Genomic DNA, 19,178 nt, shown 5'->3' with positions numbered 1-19,178 from the left:
CGGCATAGGGGAAAGACTGGAGCCTTGGGGGGGTCCCCGATAAGAAACAACCATAGGTTTGCCCCGGGGGGAATGGATGGGGGATATGGAATGTGGCAAAGAGCAGGAATAACGCAACTGAAAGATCTGTTTGTGGATGGGAAGTTCGCGAGTCTGGGAGCGCTGACCGAGAAATATGGGTTGCCCCAAGGGAATGCATTCAGGTATATGCAACTGAGGGCTTTTGCGAGGCAACAGGTGAGGGAATTCCCGCAGCTCCCGACACAAGAGGTGCAGGACAGAGTGATCTCAAAGACATGGGTGGGGGATGGTAAGGTGTCAGATATATATAGGGAAATGAGGGACGAAGGGGAGACTATGGTACATGAACTAAAAGGGAAATGGGAAGAAGAGCTGGGGGAGGAGATCGAGGAGGGGCTGTGGGCAGATGCCCTAAGCAGGGTAAACTCCTCGTCCTCGTGTGCCAGGCTAAGCCTGATTCAGTTTAAGGTATTACACAGGGCGCATATGTCTGGAGCACGGCTCAGTAAATTTTTTGGGGTGGAGGATAGGTGTGCGAGGTGCTCGAGAAGCCCAGCGAATCATACCCATATGTTTTGGTCATGCCCGGCACTACAGGGGTTTTGGATGGGGGTGACAAAGGTGCTTTCAAAAGTAGTGGGGGTCCGGGTTGAACCAAGCTGGGGGTTGGCTGTATTTGGGGTTGCACAAGAGCCGGGAGTGCAGGAGGCGAGAGAGGCCGATGTTTTGGCCTTTGCGTCCCTAGTAGCCCGGCGCAGGATATTGTTAATGTGGAAAGAAGCCAAGCCCCCGGGGGTGGAGACCTGGATAAATGACATGGCAGGGTTTATAAAGCTAGAGCGGATTAAGTTCGTTCTAAGGGGGTCGGCTCAAGGGTTCACCAGGCGGTGGCAACCGTTCGTCGAATACCTCGCAGAAAGATAGATGGAATGGAAAAAAGGCAGCAGCAGCAGCCCAGGATGGGGGGGAGGGGGGGGGAACCAGAAGGACTCTCAGGGTTGTTAATATATGCTGTATAATATGTATAGGTCGTTGCTACAGATAATTATATATTGGACTGTTAAATTATATTTTTGGAGAGTGTTACTTGTGATAAGGCAGTTGCCAATTAGGGTTAGTTTTCATTTTTGTTATTTATTATTTATTCATTTTTTTTTTTTTGTTTATAAAATAGGTCATTGTTATTTGTGTTGTTATAATATTGTGTAAAGGATGCACAATGTATTGTGTTGGTTGACCAAAAATTTTCAATAAAATATTTATTAAAAAAAAAGAAATACGAATGCATAAAACAAACACATTTGAATAGCTCAAAACATTAACAGGAACATTACCTCATTGCCCACCATGATTTATACAGCACAGTACATTAAAGAGTTCAAATTAATGTTTACTGTTACCTATTTGTTTTGAATGTTACCTTGTTCCTCTCAAACTATCATTTTCCCCTCCATGTTCTCTATTCTTTTTTTAAAGCTGCTCGCTTCTTCCAATTTTCCTCAAATTGTACAAACATGTAAATGTAAACTTCTCAAGCCAAGTTTGATCTGTGGGAACCTGGCAGCTCGCAGGGCATATAACCCTTTATTTTCTATTCCTACTTTTGTGTCTGTATTTAACGCAAGCATCTTTCATCCATGTTTTTTTTTCCCATGCTCTGCTCTTTGTCTATCTTCTACACAGAATGGGAAAGCAAAACAGAGCTCCTTCTCCACCAGAGACATGTTTTCGGATATGCAAAAATTAAATTATTGAATAGATTGTATAAGCATCTGCAAATTCTTGTACAAAGCTATAAGTTGATTTCAGAACTCGAGAAAGATGAACTGATTGCAGCCAGTTGGGACTGCCATTGCCTGAAAACATTACCCTGCTAGAACTGCTGCAACCGACTTGTTAATAAACCTCCCACATCAGGAAATGGAAACATTGCTCTAGGGTGCAATCATTAGCCCAGCTCATGACTTGAATTGTTGGTGAGGGATCTGTGTTGGTATAATGTTATATTGGCACAGCTTTCAAACTATCTCCACATTTCCCTTGACAAATCCCCTAACAAAGACTGCGCACAAGCTGTGAGTGTGGGTATCAAAATCTGTAATGTTGAGAATAGTGTATTACTGAATAGTCTTGAGGACTGCTCAGGTTAATTTTCTTCCATCTTTAAATGTGCAGAATTAGCTACTAACTCTGCAGAGAAAGGGGTGAACTGGGGTGTAATGATTTTCAAACCTTCAACCAGAAAGTTTAATAACAGAGAAAGTTTGAGACATAAACCTTGATAAATCACTGGTTAGGACTCAGCTGGAGTACTGTATCCAGTTCTGGTACCACATATTCAGAAGGATAGCAAGGTGTTTGTAAGAAGATGCACATTAGATTTACTAAAGTGGTACCAGGGTTGAGAAGTTTCAATTACATGGGAAGATGGGGAAGCTGGGATTGATCTGCTTACAGCAGAAAAGGTTAAGGGAAGCTTTAAAGCGGCATTCAAAATCACAAAGGATTTTGATAGAGTAATTAAACAGAAATTGCTCCTACTGGCTGAACTTTCAGCAACTGGAGGCTGTTTATTTAAGGTAACTTGCAGAACAGCCAGCAATGAGAAAAGGGGATTTTTTTTTTTAATGGAGCAGGTTTTCATGATGTGGAATGCATGGTCTGAAAATGTAGTAGAAACAGATTCAAAAGTAACTTTCAACAGGAAATTGGATGAATATCTGAAGGGACGAACTCTACAGGACGGGAGTGGAACTAATTGGATAGCTCTCTCAATTGGCATGATGGGTCAAATCACCTGCACTGTTGTAGCGCACAAAGACTCACGAGAGACGAATAGAGATGAAGTCGATGAGGCTTTATTAAGCGTGACTTGTTCCCCGCAGTTCAGTAACAGACTGGCCTGCGGGGGAGAACTCCTGGTTCTTATACTCCGCCTTCAGGGCGGAGCTAGAGGTCAACAGCCAACCAGGACCCGGGATCTGTCAGCCAATGACATCACGGCTTCACAGTCCCACATGACCCCTAATGCATACTACCACAACTGTAAAATGTTATGATTTAATAAAAGTGAACATGTTGATTAGTATGAGGGGTAGACAGATTAATATTTGGAACACAAGTTTACACCTGAAATACTGATACATCTTTCTCATTCATTCTGACTCAACTTCTGACACTTTCTGCTTTTATTTCTATCTATCGGCCCAAATTAATGGGTATTAATGGGTATTAATGGGTGTTTCTCTGGTTGGCAATCAGTAGCTAGTGGTGCCCCTCAGGGATCAGTGTTGGACCCACAACTGTTCACAATTTACATAGATGATTTGGAGTTGGGGACCAAGGGCAATGTGTTCAAGTTTGCAGACGACACTAAGATAAGTGGTAAAGCAAAAAGTGCAGAGGGTACTGGAAGTCTGCAGAGGGATTTGGATAGGCTAAGTGAATGGGCTAGGGTCTGGCAGATGGGATACAATGTTGACAAATGTGAGATTATCCATTTTAGTAGGAATAACAGCAAAAGGGATTATTATTTAAATGATAAAATATTAAAACATGCTGCTGTGCAGAGAGACCTGGGTGTGCTAGTGCATGAGTCGCAAAAAGTTGGTTTACAGGTGCAACAGGTGATTAAGAAGGCAAATGGAATTTTGTCCTTCATTGCTAGAGGGATGGAGTTTAAGACTAGGGAGGTTATGCTGCAATTGTATAAGGTGTTAGTGAGGCCACACCTGGAGTATTGTGTTCAGTTTTGGTCTCCTTACTTGAGAAAGGACGTACTGGCACTGGAGGGTGTGCAGAGGAGATTCACTAGGTTAATCCCAGAGCTGAAGGGGTTGGATTACGAGGAGAGGTTGAGTAGACTGGGACTGCACTCGTTGGAATTTAGAAGGATGAGGGGGGATCTTACAGAAACATATAAGATTATGAAGGGAATAGATAGCATAGATGCAGGCAGGTTGTTTCCACTGGCGGGTGAAAGCAGAACTAGGGGGCATAGCCTCAAAATAAGGGGAAGTAGATTTAGGACTGAGTTTAGGAGGAACTTCTTCACCCAAAGGGTTGTGAATCTATGGAATTCCTTGCCCAGTGAAGCAGTAGAGGCTCCTTCATTAAATGTTTTTAAGATAAAGATAGATAGTTTTTTGAAGAATAAAGGGATTAAGGGTTATGGTGTTCAGGCCGGAAAGTGGAGCCGAGTCCACAAAAGATCAGCCATGATCTCATTGAATGGTGGAGCAGGCTCGAGAGGCCAGATGGCCTACTCCTGCTCCTAGTTCTTATGTTCTTATGTTCTAAATGTTTTTGATTTTTTTTAAAAATTGTATAATAATGGTTCTGGCCTTGACAGTACCCAAGGGAACAATTTGTTCTATTAATAATCACCCGGATATTTAATGTAGATGCTCAATTATTCTGTTCAGCAATGGCCCCATCACACAATTATGTTGGTGGGGATACTTTCAAAGAAATACATGTCCAATCTGAAAAAAATCGATATCCATAACAGAAGTGTTATATAAAACAGGATACCAATCTGATTTGAATTTGTGTGGTTGGATTCACAATGGGACTAGCCGAGCTACTCTTGCAGAGAGTCGGCATAGATACAACAGGCTGAATGGCTCCTCCTTTGCTGTAACAATTCCACGATTCTATGATCCATTTGCAAGGGTGAAATCGGATTGTACAGCATGCTGTGCACCATGCCTTAACACAACAGATATAAAACACTTGATTTCCAAGCTTTTAAAATGAAGACCTGTGAATTTAAAAAGCCGCACTGACTTGTTCCAATGGTTGAAAGAGATCTTCTTTGAAAAAAAGAGCAGGGATTTTTTTTTAAGTGCCCTAGCCACCTAAGACAATAACAATCTGCAATTGTAAGGTGGTAGAAGCTGCAATTCAAGCACTAAGTTTGGCAATTCCAGCTCTCCCCTCCCCATGAAGAAATACCTCATTTTCATAAGGTATTCCAGGCAAAGGTAAAAGGACATCTGACTGTAACAAGTGTGGAGAACTGTGAGCATTATATATTTCCTACGTCTGCTGTCACTCAGTTGGTAGCACACTCGCCACGGAATCATAAGGTTCTGGGTTCATGTCTCAATCCAGGGCCTGAGTACAATAATCAAGACTGTCACTCCAGTGCAATACTGAGGTCGGACTGCACTGTCATACGTGTCATCTTTCAGATACAGTGGCGTAGCAGGTTAGTCCTGCTGCCTCATGGCGCCGAGGTCCCAGGTTTGATCACGGCTCTGGGTCACGTGTGGAGTTTGCACATTCTCCCTGTGCTTGCGTGGGTTTCGCCCTCACAACCCAAAGATGTGCAGGGTAGGTGGATTGGCCATGCTAAATTGCCACATAATTGGAAAAAATGAATTGGGTACTCTAAATTTAGAGAAAACAAAATCTTTCAGATATGGATTTAAAGCGAGTCCCCATCTGCCTCCTTGGGTGGGTGGAAAAGATCTCACGGTGCTATTTTGAAGAAGAGCAGGAGAATTATCCCCAGTGGCCTCTTCAATATTCATCCCTTAGTAAACATCACAAAAAAGAGGTTATCTGGTCATTAACACACTGCTCTTAATGGGAGCTTGCTGAGTGCATAATGGCTGCCACATTTCCTACATTACAACACTTCATGAAGTACTTTGTTGGCTGTAGAGCCCTTGGTGACATCCAGTTGTCAGGAAAATTGTGATATAAATATAGATATATATCCATATTTGAACTTCAGGTGCAGATCGTCACTAAATTTAGTTGAATGAAGGAATAGAGTGGCATATTTTTACATTTGCTGACGACACTAAGTAAGGTAGCACGGAACAGATGGGATTGGAAAGTTGAAATGGAAAATGACAAATGATGAGTGAAACTGTGTTAGATAGAGTTCAATGTGGGAACGACGTGGAGTCATTACAATATGGTAGGAGGCCATTCAACCCCATTGAGTTCATACAGGCTCTCTGTCAAGTAATCCAGTCACTACAATTTCCACTCTATACTTGTAGTCCTGTAAATTTATTCCCTTTTAAGTGTGAGGTCATTCACTACGGACCTCAGAATCAGAGCATTTTCTGAGCGATAAGAAACTATGGATGACCAGGGACATTTAGGGGTTTAAACACAGAAATTACGAAAAGTTAGTGGACAGGTAGAAAAATAACATTTAAAGTGAATGGAATGTTGGTTCTTAATTCAATAAGACTGGAATATAAAAAAGTGAAAGTTGAATTACAGTTATGCAGAGCTGATGAGATCCCATCTGACATATTGTTTGCAATTTTAGGCACTGAACCTCAGAAAGGTATATTGGCCTTGGAGGCGATGATGTGAATAACTATAACAAGACTAAAACGGGTTGGATTATGAGGACAGCTTGAATAGACAAGCATTGCATTCACTTGAATAGCGAAGATTATGGGGTGATTTAATTGAGTTGAAGCTGATTAAAGGATTTGATAGATAGAGATAAACTACTTCCTCTGGTTGGGGGACGTACAGACCTCAAGAGTACATAACCTTAAAATCAGAGTGAGGTCGTCCGGGGGTAATATCTTCATACAAAGAGCAGAATTTTACATTCCCCCAAATGTAGGTTGAGGCGGGAAAGTATAAAATTGGACGGACAGAATTCCCTGAGAACCCTCCCACCCAAACCCAGTCGCAATTTCATAAGGTCACAGGTAGGAACCCCGCAGGCCGGGTCACAGGTGGGAACCCCGCCCATTCACCTGCCAGGCTGTCGAGTGACCACTTAAGGGGCCTTATCCCACCCAGCCTCAATTTTTAGGCTGTTGGAACCGGGTAGGGTGGGACCCGCCTCCCCCCGACCCAGTGATCGCCCTAACCTCCTGCCCATGGGACCCACCATTTCAAAGGTCTTGGGACATGGTCGCAGGCAGAGCATTGCAATATTGTTTTTGGCCGCTGCAGCACTGTGTCTTTCAGATTGGCCCACAGTTCTCAGGGATGAGACTGCCTTTCAAGGGAGGAAGGAAGTCCTGCCCACTGCCAATCAATGCTCAAGTGAGAGTCGGCGGTTGCGCGCTAGGTGCCCCCTCTCAGGAAGGTGGGCATCAATCACTCGCCATCCTTAGGTTTCAACACAAAGGGTAGTGGAAATCTGTAATTCTCTCCCTCAAGAAACTATTTTGGCGCGGGCAATGGAAATTTTAAAATAGATTTACAGATTTTTGATAGCAAGGATATTGAGGATTACAGAACCAAGGTACATGGGGTTATGGTAGCGATCAACCTTGGTCTGGCTGAATGGCAAACAAGCTTTCATGGCTGAATAATCTGCTCCTGTGCCTATGAAAGTAGATCGCAGCTTATGTATACTTTAATGCCATTATCTTTATTAATTCCAACCTCTCGGCATCTCTACTTAACAAAATTTATCTCAAGGTTAAAAATTTCAGTTGGCCACCCAGCTTCCCACTGTGTGAAAAAGTGCTTCCAGAATTCACCCCCAAATGGCAGAGGTCTAATTCCAAGAAAATGCCTCCTTATCCTACTGTCTCCCACCGGAGCAAATAGGTAGCCACCCTTTTAAATCCCATTATTATTTTGTAGATCTCGATTCGATCATCCCTTAACTTTCTAAACTCAATAGAATAAAACCAACATTTTTGTAACCAGTCCTCATAAGTTAACTTTTTAAGCCCTGGTATAATTCTTATGAATTTGTGCCAAATTCTTTCCAAGGCTAATACCTCTTACCTGTGGTTAATAACCAAAGCAGGAGACAGTAACCAGACGGGATCTGACCAAGCTCTATGCAACTGACGCATTGCATCTTCGCTTTTAAGTTCCAAATCCATTCAGGCCCTACAGTCCATCAGCTTTTTTGATTACATTTTGTACTAATGAACTAACCTTTAGTGATTTGGACATAGGAACATGTAAAACTCACTGCTCTTCCACCATAAGGAAAATACCCCCAATTTGTGCTTGAGGAGAGCACCATGGTTGACGTCACTTTTCACACTAAACAGTATCTGCAATTCAAATATGCCCCTTTTTAACTTACTGCCTCCTTCTACACAATGTGCTTTGCCTCCTAATTTAGTGTCATCTCCAAATCTGAAAATGTATTCAAGTCATTAATATATGATAGCAATCAATTACATCATTAATGTACATGAAAGAGACCCTGAGCTGGATTCTCTGCACCCCGACGCCGAAATCGCATTCGGTGATGGGGCGGAGAATCTGTTTCGCGCACGAAATCGGGATCGGCGCCGGTTTCGTTATTTTACGCCCCCCCAAAAATCGGCGTGCTCGTGGAGTATGCCGCGCCAAGTATCCACCGCATCAGGCCATTGCAATTCTCCATCCCCGACCGGCCAAATTCCCGACGACGTGGTTCTAACATGGTCCTGCCGTTCAGGAACTTCGCGAGGCGGCTGCGGACTCAGTCTGGGGCCGCCACAGTCGGGGGAGGGCCGATTGGAGGGCAGGGGGAGGCTTCATCCGCATTTGGGGGCTATGCGTCCGGGCGGTCTGGGGTAGGCGAGTGGCCAATGCAGGGCACTAGTTTGGCGGTCCAGGTCTGCGGGCTGAGTCCACCATGGAGCACGGCGCAGCTGCTGAGGTCCACCGCCGTGCGCATGCGTGGCCTCTGACCCGGACATGCGGGTGGGGGGGGGGGGGGGGTGGCCGTATCGGCAGTTAGAGCTGCGAGCTCTACGACAGCTGGCTGCTATCCCCTGCATGACGTGAATCTGTGGCCTTTTGATGCCAGTTTTCCTGGCGTAAAAGACCACCATTTTCATGACAGCGTGGGGACATAGTCCCAAAAACTGAGAATCGAGCCCTGTATGTTCTGTATAGATCACAAAGTGGTGCTGAATCATTGAGCACTGATGATAGCTTGACAGAGCAGACGCTAAGGCCTGGATTTTCACTCCCAAGTCGAATAGCACGAGACAGGAAATTTCCCAGCTTGCCACATCCATCTCGAAAATAGCGCTCCGGAATTAGGATCTTTGTTCTGGGGGGAAAGGGTGTAGGATAGAGTCAGGCCGTCATCCAAGACACAAATCGGAGGGGATCACGGGTGTTGCTGAGTGCCGAGGCAGGCTGGTTAAAAAGGCCTGCCTCAGGTTGCTGAGACTTTGTCCCAGTTATTTTCTTAAATATTAGGATCTCTAGCCCTCACCTTCTCCCCATGTCCCTACATGGCCACTCCCCAAAGACTCCAAGACTTCACAAAAATCTACGCCCAACACCTCCAAGATACAATCAAATCATGAAGATCAGGGTAATTAATAAACAAAGAGTAAATACCAAAATATTGTTACCCCCGTGATTTTGATTATTATGAAATTTCTTACATCGGAAAGGGTTTTCTCAAATTAGCAAGTTAACTGCAACAGTAAACTGGGAAAACAAGTGTTTTTTTCTAACAGTCTTTTCAGTGACAATAAGCGATTTATTTCATTTCATTTTCATTCAAGTAAGCTGCCTATTTATAGGACACCGCACCGCATGTTTCACAAATTATGTTTCACAAATTGTTAGCTCAAATCAACTCATTAAAAACAAGGCCAGAGCTTACCGCAGTAGTCTGTGCGCATGTCTATGCATGTGTGGTTATAACTAAGGCTGCATTATGGTTTATAAAATCAAACCTGGCCATAATTCATCTGTTGTACTGAGCTGCAAAACTAACAATACTGGAGGCAGGGATTGAGAATGACAGTGATAAGAGATCTGAAAAATATTAACCCACTAAATAGATTTGTTGCAGCTGACCTCAGGATTGTCTGGATTTCCCTCGAGATTATAAAATCTCTCAACTTTGTTTCCATTTGTCCTCGTCTTCTGGGCCACAAACGAACTACAGCTATAAAGAAAAAGAGCAATTTGCCCGTAACCTAATAGCAATGCCGTTCTGGGCCAGCTGTAAAAAGGTCCACGTGGTTATGCTGCACATGCCCTGTTTTCTGATTTCGCTGTTTTTTGTGCAAGGACATGGTTGCCTTCTCAATATCTTTACAGAGCAACGAGGCTGAAACCTGCGATTCCGTGGAACAGGAAGAACTGAATCATCCAACAGCAGAATTTAGGTCACAAGGACCCCCACCCTTCCAGTTCATATGGAGGGTGGGGGTCTTTGTTCAGTCACTGCCAAAAAAGGGGGATGGAATTTAAAATAGGGGGTCTCCCATTTAAGATGGAGAGAAGAAATATTTTCTCCCAGAGAGGCATGAGTCTTTGGAACCAAAGAGAAAATGCTGGAAAATCTCAGTAGGTCTGGCAGCAGCTGTAGGGAGAGAAAAGAGCTAACGTTTCGAGTCCAGGTGACCCTTTGTCAAAACTATTATATGAGTCTTTGGAACTCTCTTTCCCAGACAGTGGTGGAGGTAGGGTAAATGAATATTTTTAAGGTAGAGGTAAATAAGTCTCTTAACTAACAAGAGAGCCAAAGGTTATCTAGGGAAGGTGGAATGTGAAGTTCAGGCCACAATCAGATCAGCCATGAGATTATTGAATGGTGGTATAAGCTCAAGGGGCCAAATGGCCTACTCCTGCTCCTAATTCATAAGTAACGCTGACTTGCCACCATTTATATTTATATTTGCCACCATTTATATAAGAATTGCTGCTTATATCCTGGAGGTAATCCAAAAATAGAATATTTTAACATGCAGGAGTTAAAAAGGAGAATGTTTAATGAACAATTTAAACAGGTAATGAACATTGCTTCTAATTGTCACCCTCAATGATAATTCTACATCTTCACACAATTTTTTCCTTCATTTTTCTGTTGCATTTATTTCTCCAGATTATGCAAAGTAGTAGGACGCAATAACAGATTGACAAGAATTCCAATCTTAGCCACACTACCAGAACAGGCTGCTGTCAAGCACTTCTTAAAGGAAGGCAGGGAAGGAATTCTAGGCAATGACTCAGCCCAAGCTGGTCTTATAAACCTCCTAACATAGGTTTTAAACCTCCACCATTGTCCAGCCAACAGATTAGCTGTTGAAAATAGTGGATACTATCTCAAAATTCAAAAAGAATTGTTATTGGCTTACTACCTTGTTGTAATATTGGACCTGTAGGGTGTGCCACTGCCCATCGCTGACACCTCCAGGAATATGAGGCGTTACCACCGTCATTGACTCCCCTGCAAAAAGAATATCCCAATAAATCAGAATCGAAGGATTTTTTTTCAATTGAATAGTTTCAATCTTTCACTGCTACATTTATTTTCATGTGGGGCAATAGTCATTTTAAAAATGTCAGGAGTGTGTGGGGCATATTGTCAGCTCCTATTTTCCCATCCTCCAAAACAGCCTTGGGGTTAAAGGGATCAAGGGATATGGGGGGGGGAGGCAGGATCAGGGTACTAAATTTGATCATCAGCCATGCTCATAATCAATGGCGGTGCAGCCTCAAAGGGCCAAATGACCTATATTCCTGCTTCTATTTTCTATGTATGTTTCTACGCATTTTTCTAAACAAAAATAACAGATTGAACCTGTTTGGACTATTCACACAAGATCAGAAACTAGTCCAACTTCTCACAGTTCAGTAGAAAAAACAAATTTGCGTGCAGAAATGTATATCACATCACTGTAACTTGATTACATCAATTGTGCCTATTAAAACAGCACAGAAAGAACTCTCTGAATGTGCATATAATGTTGAGCTAGTAAGATATCACAAATATCTGATGTAGCTTGACAAAAGGTTGGCTATATTTATCGAGCTGTACATTAAAATTAAGATTCCATTTGTATTTAAATGTTGTGCTTGGATCAAGAGCTCTATATAATGGGAAGTGGATAGGTCCACTAGAATTTAGCATACTGGGGGAGTGAATTAGTTCACTGGAATTGTACAGACTAGGAATTGATATGCCCCATTCGAATGCTGCACAACTGGTTGCGTTCATTTGACATCTTTCTAATGGGGAGAAAAGGAAGCATTGCATCATTGAAAGTACATTCATAGATCAGGTATGTGCTTGGGGTAACTGACTGTGCCACGGTATCATTTTATGATTTACAAATTCAAAAAGATAGCTTCTAAGAATTGTAATAGTAGTTTAACCTGACAGTCCACATAATGGATATGGAATTTTATGAGATCCCATATAATTGATTGGACATGATTCAACTAAATAGGAGTCTATTTCCAAAGCCAGTGCCAATGCAACTGAATTGAATCTTTAACACATAAATATGTTTTGCACAAACCTGTTGAATACTTTAACTGGACCTGTCCATCAATGATTTCCACTGCAATAAAATCATGTTTTTCATTAAATCGGCCATTGTAGAACAGGAGACCATTATTTTCTTGTGTAGCGAACCTGAAAGCAGATATTAGACTCCGTAAGGAAGTGTATTTCTATATCTGGAACATTCTTTCACAGCATCTTGGGCAGGGAACATGGACTGTGGTCCATCACTAAAATTGTGCCAAGAGCTCTCCCTGAACTGTAATACTTACTGACAGACAATCACAACATTGAACTAATGGTCTCATTCTGACAGGTCCAGAGGCTTCACATCCAGGCAGTTTATCACTGACCTATAAATTCAAGATCTTTCAGCTAAGCACAGATGATAGCGAGTGACTGAAACAGACAAACTGATTAAGACTGCATGAATAAAGCTTAATTCATGGTCCATAATCATGGGATTTATTTTAGTGTGAAGCCCAGTCCAGTGTATCCTGCACTCCACAGAGCTACAGGGTAACTCTTCGAAACACAAGAATCATAAGACCATAAGACTAGGAGCGGAAGTAAGGCCATTCGGCCCATCGAGTCCACTCCACCATTCAATCATGGCTGATTTCAACTCCATTTACCCGCTCTCTCTCCATAGCCCTTAATTCTTCGAGAAATCAAGAATTTATCAACTTCTGTCTTAAAGACACTCAATGTCCCGGCCTCCACCGCCCTCTGTGGCAATGAATTCCACAGACCCACCACTCTCTGGCTGAAGAAATTTCTCCTTATCTCTGTTCTAAAGTGACTCCCTTTTATTCTAAGGCTGTGCCCCCGGGTCCTAGTCTCCCCTGCTAATGGAAACAACTTCCTTACGTCCACCCTATCTAAGCCATTCATTATCTTATAAGCTTCTATTAGATCTCCCCTCAACCTCCTAAACTCCAATGAATATAATCCCAGGATCCTCAGACGTTCATCGTATGTTAGGCCTACCATTCCTGGGATCATCCGTGTGAATCTCCGCTTGACCCGCTCCAGTGCCAGTATGTCCTTCCTGAGGTGTGGGGCCCAAAATTGCTCACAGTATTCTAAATGGGGCCTAACTAATGCTTTATGAAGCTTCAGAAGTACATCCCTACTTTTATATTCCAAGCCTCTTGAGATAAATGACAACATTGCATTTGCTTTCTTAATTACGGACTCAACCTGCAAGTTTACCTTTCGAGAATCCTGGACTAGGACTCCCAAGTCCCTTTGCACTTCAGCATTATGAATTTTGTCACTGTTTAGAAAATAGTCCATGCCTTTATTCTTTTTTCCAATGTGCAAGACCTCGCACTTGCCCACGTTGAATTTCATCAGCCATTTCTTGGACCACTCTCCTGAACTGTCTAAATCTTTCTGCAGCCTCCCCACCTCCTCAATACTACCTGCCCCTCCACCTATCTTTGTAACATCGGCAAACTTAGCCAGAATGCCCCCAGTCCCGTCATCTAGGTCGTTAATATATAAAGAGAACAGCTGTGGCCCCAACACTGAACCCTGCGGGACACCACTCGTCACCGGTGCCATTCAGAAAAAGAACCTTTTATCCCAACTCTCTGCCTTCTGCCTGACAGCCAATCGTCAATCCATGTTAGTACCTTGCCTCGAATACCATGGGCCCTTATTTTACTCAGCAGTCTCCCGTGAGGCACCTTATCAAAGGCCTTTTGGAAGTCAAGATAGATAACATCCATTGGCTCTCCTTGGTCTAACCTATTTGTTATCTCTTCAAAGAACTCTAACAGGTTTGTCAGGCACGACCTCCCCTTACTAAATCCATGCTGACTTATCCTAATCCGACCCTGCACTTCCAAGAATTTAGAAATCTCATCCCTAACAATGGATTCTAGAATCTTGCCAACAACCGAGGTTAGGCTCATTGGCCTATAGTTTTCTATCTTTTTCCTTGTTCCTTTCTTGAACAGGGGGGTTACAACAGCGATTTTCCAATCCTCTGGGACTTTCCCTGACTCCAGTGACTTTTGAAAGATTATAACTAACGCCTCCACTATTTCTTCAGCTATCTCCTTTAGAACTTTAGGATGTAGCCCATCTGGGCCCGGAGATTTATCAATTTTTAGACCTCTTAGTTTCTTTAGCACTAGTCTCCTCTTTAGAGATGGAAGTTCAAATACCTGCGGCAAGTCTCTTCTCTGGTTGGGAGGTACGTGCTGGTGTACAGTTCACACACCAATAAAGAAGTTCCTCTTTGTGGTTATAGAATTTATCAAATTTAAAAGACTCCAATCTCTAGCAACAAGTACAAAAGCTCAATTATCATCAATTGCATTTCTTGGCAAGGGTACAAAAGATTCTCTATCTATTGTGTTAAAACTCTTGCTCCAACCTTGGATGGCGGAAGATTCCTCTGATAAAAGTAATGGACATTCTCCTCAGAGGATTATTTACAACGAGTCCCCACCAGGAGTTGCATATGTGGCATTTTCTTCATGGAGTTTAAAAAGGGCACAGAGAGTGGCAGAGACTTCAGTTTATAAAGGATGCAGAGAGCGAGCCCATCTGATGACCAACCGGATTCTGATAAAGGTCAAAGTTTGACGTCACACGGAAACAAGCAAGTGATTTGCTGGTGAATATTTTTCTAATTTATCTTTCAAAACGCAGGTAATTTATTATAATTGTACGGCTTTGTACTGTTTATATGTTTATACGGTTCATTATCACTAGTAAGGTGTATTGGTAGGGTTTATCATAATTGCTAATGTCTATTAATAGTTGTCAATTTTATTGGTATTGGCAAAGCTTTATTGGTATTAGTAAGTTTTATTACTAGCAGTAAGGTTTAATTACAGTCACACAGTTATCAGTTAAGAAAGAGATGGCACGGCTGCTCCAAACTCAATAGTGCCCATCCTGGGTAACCATTTATACAGGAAGTGTCATTAGTTGCAGCAGCTTGAGCTCCCGGTTGTGTAACTTGAGCAGCAACTGACATCCATGCCGTTGAGAGCTACGTGGATAGCACATTTATAGATGGGATCACCCTGTAGCTTAAGGAAATGCAGGGAGTGGGAACACCCTGCAGCTTAAGAATATGCAGGGACTGAAGGGGCGACTACCAGTGAAAAAGGAATAGGCAGGTAGAGCAGGGATCCCTGAAGTGCATCGCACACTCCAACCAGCATTCATAGAATCACCACTGTGCAGGAGGCCATTCAGCCCATCGGGTCTGCACCGACCCTTTGAAAGAGCACCCCACCTAGGCCCATTTCCCCATCCTAACCGCGTAACTTCAGCTAACCTTTGGAAACAGATGGAAATTTCCACAGGGGCTTTTCACAGTAACTTCATGTGAAGCCTACTTGTGACAATAAGCGATTTTCATTCATTCATTTTCAAATTTAGCATAGACAATCCACCTAACCTGCACATCTTTGGACTGTGGGAGGAAACTGGAGCACCTGGCGAAACCCATGCAGACACGGGGGGAACCTAAAACTCTACACAGATAGTGACCCAAGGTCAGAATCAAACCCGGGTCCTGGCACTGTGAGGCAGCAGTGCTAACCACTGTGCCACCCTGAATTCGGTTCTAAATACTGATGACAATGATGGTTCATCTGTGGAGTGCAGCTAGAACCAAGTCCATGGCAGCACAGGTAGCTCAGCTGTACATGGGGACAAAAGAAAGTCTGAAAGAGCAATGGTGATGAGATTTTATGGTTACCATGGTACACCAGCGATAGGCATTTAGGCTATTGTATAAAGTGCAGATAAAGCGAACTACTTCGTCCTGAATGTCCTTCAGTTTGATAAGCGGTGTCCTTTCAGACATGTGGAAAGTATTCCATCACACTCATTGTGTGCCTTGTAGCTGGTAGAAAGGCTTTGGGACTATTGCGGAAAATTCAATTTAGAGATGGCACAACTAAATGTTTAACAATTGTTACTCAGGAAGGAGAGTCCTGCTGATGATCTTGCCCATCATCAAGAACCAGTAATCTTTCCAGTGAGTAACTTGAATGTGTGTCAAGATTAGTACATGAACTAACGAAGTTTCATGTTTTATTGCTCCAACTGCCAGGTCGTTTCAATCTGGGTTTTTTAAAAATCTACCACATCATGCTGTGAAAGCTGGATCATAGTCACCACATTCGAGAAATTAGCTGTTATGGAACAGAACTATTTTCCAAATATAATATCCAAATTTGGAGAGGAAAGCTTCCAGACCAAAAAAAATTGGCAAATCTTTACAGGTAGGCAGATAGAAGACTTAACTGACCACTTTCTTTTTAATTTTAATTTTCTTTTCCTGATCTCAAGTAACAAAGAGTGAACTGCTTCAAAGTAGTGAGAACAACCTAAACAGAGTACAAGTGAGGGACAGCCAACGTTGACTAGGACCTTCTCTCCCGCCAAACCTTGTGGGGAGGTAGTGAGAGCCAGATATCATAGAAGATCATTCCGCCTCTTTTTTGGTCATATTCAGTGGCAAAAAACATACAGCATATGACTGATGCAAGTGCTTCAAGAATATAGCCTTCCCTCACGGTGATTTCCTTTGCACACAGAAATCTGCTTACCAACAGTCCTTTTCTTTCACCTGCCAGATTGCATCAAGTAAGATTTCACTGTAATTGTAACACATAATTAGAATGTGCACTTTTGCAACCAAAACATGGCAAAGTGAACAATAACACAATGCCGCCCTATATCTACGTTATTTGAGCTGCCACTTAAATTGACAACATGTATCTAGAAGTCTGAATCAAACAGAAAATATGTTTTAAGCATTTATTTTCTTACCCAAAAGTAAATTGTAGAGTACAAAGCAAACCTCAGTATGGCTATCATATTACAAGATTTGCTTTATAAATTACTTTTTTTTTTTAAATTAGTATAACTGGGCACTAATTTTATACATAAATGGTTTACATTGGTCTTTGAGTGTTTCAAAAGCTAATGACAATATCTATTGTTTTACCAGGAGCTATTCTATAATCGTGTTGCGTACATGTTTTCCTGCTTTCATTTACAGTTTTTAAATTTGTCAAAACACAGACTTCCTTTTATCATCACCATAAATGTAAACAGGATTTGAAGAATGGTTCTTTCATACAATATAAAATAAAAACAGAAAATGCTGGAATGACTTGGCAGGTCAGGCCACATCTGGCCTGAGAAACAGAGTTAACATTTCAGATTGATAACCCTTCATCAATTCTGAGCATTTTCTGTTTTCATTTCAGATGTCCACCGACTGTAGTATTTTTCTTTAGTATTGCATTTCATAGGTTAAAGTAGATTGCTGGCAGCCAAATCTGTAGCAAACCACATTTCGAGTAAAATAGATTTAGGGCCAAACAGGAGAAGAGTCATTCGGCCCATCAAAGCCATGCCCAACTTTCTCTAGAGCAAATTTCTTTGCCCTACTCCCACAGCCATAAAGGTGGATTCCCCTTGCGTGCTTTCTCAACTTTCTTTTGACATCACTGATCGGTTCTTCTTCCATCAGGACAGAGGGGGATAAAGAAGCTGCACAGCCCCCTCTCTCACATTTGGAAAGGCTAGTAAAATTCAACACTTTTTATTTTAGGAAATCTGATCAGTCGCAAACGCAAGCACATTTTGCCAACAAGGCAAAATAGTAAGACACCTAGGGTAAATTGAGTAATTTGGTGAAGGAGTTATTGTGGCACAGCCATTCAGCCCATCAAATTGATGTTGGCTCTCTGTGGAGCAGTCCAGTTTTTACAATTCTCTTGCTCCATCCCAGTAACCATACAAAATAGTAAGACACCTAGGGTAAATTGAGTAATTTGGTGAAGGAGTTATTGTGGCACAGCCATTCAGCCCATCAAATTGATGTTGGCTCTCTGTGGAGCAGTCCAGTTTTTACAATTCTCTTGCTCCATCCCAGTAACCATACAATGTCTCTTAACTGTCTATCCCAATTTCCTTTTAAAATCATCGATCAATTCCACTTCCATCACCCTCATAGACAGTGAGTTCCAGGTCATTACCATTTGCTGTGTAAAAAAGTTGTTCTTCACATCCCCCATATCTCTTGTCCAAACCTTAAATCTGTGTCTCTCCAGTCTTTGTACCATCAGCTAATGGGAACAGCCTTTCTTTGTCTACATTATCTAAACCGGTCTTAATCTTATACACCAATATCAGATATCCCTTCAACTTCCTTTGCTCCAAGGAGAACTCCATCTTATGCTGTGATTGTTGTACCAAAGATAATTCATGACTGCCCACCTCCTGCTCCAACAAGAGTGTGGAAAATAAACCTCAAAAATCTGGGAAATACTCAGGTCAGGCAGCATCTGTAGAGGACGAAAAAGCTGCCGTTTCAGGTAGATGTCCTTTTGTCAGAATGCCCCTTTTGTATGGAGAAGAAAGTTTGTTCTTTTAATGAGGAAGAGTCAGTCAAGGCAATGCTACTTTGTGTTGCCCATTTACAGAATATTAATCCATATCACTTGAGATATTGCTCTATTCAACATTTCCAAGGTTTATATTAGGATCTATTTACATGTCCAGGGAAATGCACTGATCATAAATCTGATATACATGGGTTGCGCTTTCATCAGGGTTTTTATAATTTTCACAGGGGATTTTCACAGTAACTTCATTGCAGTGTTAATGTAAGCCTACTTGTGACACTAATAAAAATTATTTGCTCAGCTTTAGTGGGGAAAAATTGCTTGGTTTCCGTTGGTGCAATTTGTACAGTACATTGATAGCAAATTATCAAACTGGAATGACATTCGTTTATATCCAAATTTATTTTCCCCTTTCTCATTTACACATTTTCAATGAGCATGCAGTAAATGTTAGCATTATATAAATCATTGTAATCATTTAACCAAAAATGAAGCAGCCATTCAAGATCTAAAACCTGTCGAACAAGCAGAAAGATGTCTGGACAATGAAATACAAC

General features: G+C 42.1%; 1 protein-coding gene across 4 annotated transcripts in view; it reads right to left on the bottom strand.

Annotated features, from left to right (window-relative positions):
* Positions 1–19,178, bottom strand: part of celsr3 (cadherin, EGF LAG seven-pass G-type receptor 3) — a 341,825-nt gene that overhangs the window by 201,602 nt on the left and 121,045 nt on the right. For all 4 annotated transcript variants that reach the window (XR_011934213.1, XM_072472880.1, XM_072472881.1 and 1 more), the window contains exons 4-5: positions 12,243–12,358; positions 11,079–11,167 (exon numbers count right to left, since the gene is read on the bottom strand). Coding sequence is in view for 3 of the 4 variants with exons in the window: in XM_072472880.1 (XP_072328981.1) it covers positions 11,079–11,167; positions 12,243–12,358 (205 nt within the window). In the remaining variant the exon portion in view is untranslated. The remainder of the gene's footprint in view (positions 1–11,078; positions 11,168–12,242; positions 12,359–19,178) is intronic.

This window comes from Scyliorhinus torazame, chromosome 13 (genome assembly GCF_047496885.1).
Source record: "Scyliorhinus torazame isolate Kashiwa2021f chromosome 13, sScyTor2.1, whole genome shotgun sequence".
Lineage (NCBI taxonomy): Eukaryota > Metazoa > Chordata > Chondrichthyes > Carcharhiniformes > Scyliorhinidae > Scyliorhinus > Scyliorhinus torazame.
The sequence above is the reverse complement of the archived record's forward strand: the minus strand, read 5'-3'. Positions and strand labels throughout refer to the sequence as shown.